This window comes from Arachis duranensis, chromosome 8 (assembly GCF_000817695.3).
Source record: "Arachis duranensis cultivar V14167 chromosome 8, aradu.V14167.gnm2.J7QH, whole genome shotgun sequence".
Taxonomy (NCBI): Eukaryota; Viridiplantae; Streptophyta; class Magnoliopsida; order Fabales; family Fabaceae; genus Arachis; species Arachis duranensis.
In genome coordinates, this window is record NC_029779.3 from 6,868,253 (window position 1) to 6,874,441 (window position 6,189).

General features: G+C 39.1%; 1 protein-coding gene across 1 annotated transcript; it reads right to left on the reverse strand.

Moving 5' to 3' along the window:
• Nucleotides 1–585: 585 nt before the first annotated feature.
• On the reverse strand, nucleotides 586–1,476 carry LOC107460331 (uncharacterized). Its single transcript, XM_016078689.1, has 2 exons — nucleotides 1,357–1,476; nucleotides 586–1,254 (listed from the first exon to the last, which is right to left on the reverse strand). Exons 1-2 carry the CDS (start codon nucleotides 1,474–1,476, stop codon nucleotides 586–588), a joined length of 789 nt encoding a protein of 262 aa, XP_015934175.1.
• Nucleotides 1,477–6,189: the final 4,713 nt, after the last annotated feature.

Genomic DNA, 6,189 nt, shown 5'->3' on the forward strand with positions numbered 1-6,189 from the left:
ACATCCTAGGGGAACCAAAAATTGCCCTTGAATTGCTCCTTCCTGGACGTTAAACGTCCAACTCTTTATTCCCCCTTGGGCGTTGAACACCGGCCTGGCATTTGATGCCAGCAGGGGGTCTCCTCCAAGGTATGCTGTTTTGCCTTCTATGCTTTCTTGTTCCTGTTCTAAGTTTTATACATGATCACAAACGTTATGAAAATGAGGAAAAATATAAAAATCAATACAAAATAAATTAATATAAAACCAAACTCAAATAAACTAAAATAGGATAAAAGAAAGTGAAAGTAAACTATAGGATACATATGGTTGGGTTGCCTCCCAACAAGCACTTCTTTACCGTCATTAGCTTGATGGACAGCTCCTTTACGGATGTTCATAGGGGCTCAGATCTTTACCTTTCATTGTGAACTTTCTCCCTGTGCTCTCATAAATTATTTCAACATGCTTCAGAGACAGAATTCTGTTCACCGTGTGTGGTATGACGAGACTTGTTATGAAGACTACTCTCATGCCATGTGAAAGGTCTCCAGTAAGAATCTTCTTGTTCCTCCAGCCTTTGGATACTTTCTTTTTGGGGCCTCTTCATTCACTGGTGGGTGGTGAATCTCCAACACCAAACTTAGGTTTGATGTCAGGGGATTCTGTATGGCTTTCCGCTGAATGAGGCGGCTTGAGTGCTGAGCTCTGCATGCTAGTACCATCTTTGTCAGAAAGAGGTTGATGCTTAAGAATTTTGAACAGCAAATATTCCTCATGCATCCTCAGGCATAACTCTGTTCTCTCTACCTCAATCATGGCTCTCTCAGTAGCTAGGAATGGCCTTCCTAGGATGATGGAGTCATCCTTTTCCTCTCCGGTGTTAAGTATCACGAAGTCTGCAGGGAGGTAAAGGTCTTCAACCTTTACTAGGACGTTCTCCACCAATCCATATGCTTGCTTCAGGGACTTGTCTGCCATCTCCAATGAGATTCTTGTGGGGTGCGCCTCTTGGATCCCCAGCTTCTTCATCATAAAGAGAGACATCAGATTTATACTTGATCCAAGATCACATAGTGCCTTCTCGAATGTGATGCTCCCTATAGTGCAAGGAAGCAAGAAGCTTCCGGGATCTGGCAGTTTCTGAGGTAGCTTCTTTTGCACTAGTGCATTGCACTCCTTAGTCAGCACCACAATTTCATCTTCCCTCAGGGTCTTCTTCTCTGAGAATACGCTTTTTCGATAGGCCATATAGGGAGGCTTCTTCTCTAACACCTCAGCAAAAGGAATATTGATCTGTAACTTCTTAAAGACTGCAAAGAATTGAGCAAGTTGCTCATCCTTGGTCTCCTCTTACATGTTTTGAAGGTGATGTACTTCAGGCTCTTCCATAACTATTGGGGTGTGTACAAGTGCACTGCCAATTTTCTCTTGAGCCTTCTTCTCTTTCAAATCCTCAGCAAAATGCTCCTCCTTGGGTTCGACCTCCTTGCGCATAGTGAGGGCCTTGCACTCCTCTCTTGGATTTACCTATGTGTTACTTGGAAAAGTGTTGGGAGGTCTCTCAGGTATCCTGTTGCTCAACTAAACCACTTGTATTTCCAAGTTTCAAATTGAGGACCGAGTCTCTTGGATAAAGCTATGAGTGGTCTTCGAAAGGTCAGAGACTATTGTGGCTAAGTCAGAGAGGCTTTGTTTAGACATTTCCATCTGCTGCTGAGAGGGTTGGAACTGTCTGTTGTTGAACCTATTTTGATTGGCTCCACCCTGATTATTGTTGAAGCCCTGTTGAGGCCTCTGTTGCTCCCTCCATCCAAAGTTAGGGTGATTACTCCATCCCTTATTGAAAGTATTTGCATAGGGATCATTATTGGGATTTCTAGAGAAATTTCCCATGTAATTCACTTCCTCCATGGTGGGTTGAGCGACATCACACATGTCCCCATGATTGTAGCTCTCAGTCATGCCATATGATGCATCTTGAGTGCTGACAGTTGAAACTTGCATCCCAGTCAAGTGTTGAGAGATCATGCTTATCTACTGGGACATGAGCTTGTTTAAAGCCAAAATGGCATCCAGTGTCTCCACCTCCATGACTCCTCTCTTTTGAGTGGTCCCAGTTCCTCTTAGAAGTGTACATGTACTGATTGTTGGCAACCATCTCAATAAGCTCATCTGCCTCCTCAGGCATCTTCTTCATGTGTAGAGAACCACCTGCAGAGTGATCCAATGACATCTTGGCCATCTCAGAGAGGCCATCATAAAAGATCTGCAGCATGGTCCAGTCTGAAACCATGTCTAAGGGGAATCTCCTGATCATCTGCTTGTATCTCTCCCATGCCTCATAGAGGGACTCTCTATCTTTTTGTCTGAAGGTCTAGACATCCACTCTAAACTTACTCAGCTTCTGTGTTGGAAAGAATTTGGTCAGAAATCCAGTGACCACCTTGTCCCATGTGTCCAAGCTCTCCTTGGGCTGAGAGTCAAGCCATAGCTTTGCTTTGTCCCTTACAACAAAAGGAAATAGCATGAGCTTGTAAACCTCAGGGTTCACTCCATTCGTCTTGACCATGTCACAGATCTACAGGAAGTCAAATATGAATTTGTTGGGGTCTTCCTGCAGGAGTCCATGAAACTGACAGTTCTGCTGCACCAGAGTGACCAGTTGAGGGTTAAGCTCGAAATTATTAGCACCAAGGGCAGGTATAGATATACTACACCCATAGAAGTCAGCAGTGGATGCAGTGTATGAGCAAAGCACCTTCCTTGCTTGCTCTTCAGCATTCAGATTTCCTCCATTAGCTATCATAGTGGTTTCTTCAACTTCATTCTCAAAGGTTTCTGTGAGATTCTCTCCGTCTTTGTAAGATTTAGTTTGTTGCAAACGCCTCCTTAAGGTCCTCTCAGGCTCATGATCAAAACCAAGAAGAGGTTCTTTATTCCTGTTCCTGCTCATAAACAACAAGAAACAAAGAAAAAGTGAGAGTCTCTATGTCAAAGTATAGAGCACTCCCAGTGAGATATCCTAAAAAGAAATAAAATAAAATAAAATAAAGTAATCAGTTAACTAAAAAAAATTTCGAAAACAAAGATGAACAAATAACAAAAAAAAAAGATTTTCGAAAATAAGTTCAAATAAATTAAAAATTTTCGAAAAGAAAAGACAAAACCTAAAGGGACACCAAACTTAAAATCTGAAATTAAATGAAAATAAGATAATTAGAAAAAAATTCAGAAATAAAGGGAAAGATAAATAAGATAAAAATCGAAAATTGAGGAAAATAAACAAATAAAAATCGAAAATTAAAAAGAGAAATAAATAAACAAAAACTAAAAAAATACTTGATCTAAGCAACAAAACAACCGGTAGTTATCAATCACGAATAATCCCAACAACGGCACCAAAAACTTGGTGCGCCAAATTAGAACTTGCACAACTTAACCGGCAAGTGTACCAGGTCATCCAAGTAATACCTCAGGTGAGTGAGGGTCGATCCCACGAGGATTGTCGGACTGAACAAGCAATGGTTATCCTGTTGGACTTAGTCAGGAAAACAGTAAAAGTTGTTTGTAGGTGTAAAACGCATAAACAATAATAAGCAAATAAATACGAAAAGCAATAAAAGGGTTGGTGTAAAACAATGGTGAGAAAATAGTTAAGGTCTCAGAGATGTTTATCTTTTCGGATTAAAACATCTTACCAACTATTTTAATAATGAGTGATTCATTCTATAGCAAACTGATGAGCGGATAATTTATACGCTTTTTGGCATTGTTTTTAGGTAGTTTTTAGTAGGATCTAGCTACTTTTTGGGATGTTTTTATTAGTTTTTAAGCAAAATTCATATTTCTAGACTTTACTATGAGTTTGTGTGTTTTTCTATGATTTCAGGTATTTTCTGGCTGAAATTAAGGGACCTGAGCAAAAATCTGATTCAGAGGCAGACAAAGGACTGCTGATGCTGTTGGATTCTGACCTCCCTGTACTCGAAGTGGATTTTTTGGAGCTACAGAACTTCAAATGGCGCGCTCTCAGTTGCGTTGGAAATTAGACATCCAGGGCTTTCCAGAAATATATAATAGTCTATACTTTGCACGAGTTTTGACGATGCAAACTGGCGTTCAAACTCCCTTTCCCTGCCCTATTCTGAAGTCAAAACGCCAGAACTGGCATAAAAGTTGGAGTTAAACGCCCAAACTGGCACCAAAGCTGGCGTTTAACTCCAAGAGAAGCCTCCACATGTGTAAAGCTCAATGCTTAGCCCAAGCACACACCAAGTGGGCCCAAAAGTGGATTTCTGCATCATTTACATATTTCTGTAAACCCTAGTAGTTAGTTTCATTATAAATAGGACCTTTTACTATTGTATTTTCATCTTGGAATCTTGGAATCTTGGAATCTTCAAATTCATATGTCATTTGGGGAGCTGGCGATTCGGCCATGCCTAGACCTTGTTCTTATGTATTTTCAACGGTGGAGTTTCTACACACCATAGATTAAGGGTGTAGAACTCTGCTGTTCCTCGAGTATTAATGCAATTACTACTGTTTTCTATTCAATTCATGCTTATTCTTAATTCTAAGATATCCGCTTGCACTTCAACATGATGAATGTGATGATTCGTGACACTCATCACTATTCTCAGCCTATGAACGCGTGCCTGACAACCACTTCCGTTCTACCTTAGATTGAGTGTGTATCTCTTAGCCTCCATTTCGAAAGATCGGAGTCTTCGTGGTATAAGCTAGAATTATTGGCGGCCATTCCTGAGATTCGGAAAGTCTAAACCTTGTTTGTGGTATTTCGAGTAGGATCTGGGAAGGGATGATTGTGACGAGCTTCAAACTCGCGAGTGTTGGGCGTCGTGACAGACGCAAAAGGATCAATGGATCCTATTCCAACATGAGTGAGAATAGACAAATGATTAGCCGTGCGGTGACAGCGCATTTGGACCATTTTGATCCAAGAATTATATGTTTTGACTCATTTTTTTGTTTTTCAAAATTGAAAACATATCTTCTTGAATAAAGGATTTAGCAAAATGAAGATCCAAGAACATAAAGCAGAGGAATTACAGAGAAAAACTTAGGCGTTCAAAATGCCCAGTGAAGAAGGAAAACTGGCGTTTAAACGTCAGCCAGAGTACCTGGCTGGGCGTTTAAACGCCCAAACCATGCAGCAATTGGGCGTTAAACGCCCAAAACATGCAGCTCCTGGGCGTTTAACGCCAGGATGACACAAGGAGAGGAATTCTGTTTTCAAATCAAATCTTTTTCAAATCTTCATAATTTTTCAAAATCAAATCTTTTTCAAAATTTTCAAAAAAATCTTGATTCAAAATTTTCAAGTTTGTTACTTTCTTGTTAAGAAAGGTTAAATATTTGAAATTTAGAATCATATCTTTTAGTTTCTTGTTAATCAAGTCGTTAATTTTAAAAATCAAATCTTTTTAATTTGTTTTTCAAAAATATCTTTTTTTAAATCATATCTTTTTCAAATCACATTTTTTTAATTCTAATTTCAAAATCTTTTTCAACTAACTAATTGATTTTTTGTTTGTTTTACTATTTCTTATTTTTTTCAAAACCACAACCACTTTTTCAAAAATTTATTTTAAATTTTATTCTTGTAATTTTCGAAAATTTCTCCCCATATCTTATCTTTTTCTATTTGACCACTAAAGAAAATTACTCTGCAGGTGGATCCATTCACCTAAAGAAAATGCCTGCAGAAGCTCAGGAACTTATTGAAATGGTTGCAAATAACCAGTTCATGTATACCTTTGAGAGGAATCCTGTGAGTAATGGGACACCTCAAAAGAAAGGAGTTCTTGAAATTGATGCTCTGAATGCCATACTGGCTCAGAACAAAATATTGACCCAACAAGTCAATATGATCTCTCAGAGTCTGAATGGATTACAAAATGCATCCAATAGTACTAAAGAAGCATCTTCTGAAGAAGAAGCTTGTGATCCTGAGAACCCTGCAATGGCAGAGGTGAATTACATGGGTGAAGCCTTTGGCAACACCTATAATTCTTCATGGAAAAATCATCTAAATTTTTCATGGAAGGATCAACAGAAGCAAGGCTTCAATAATAACAATGGTGGAAGAAACAGGTTTAGCAATAGCAAACCTTTTCCATCATCATCTCAGCAACAGACAAAGCATTCTGAGCAGAATCCTTCTAGTTTAGCAAACATAGTCTC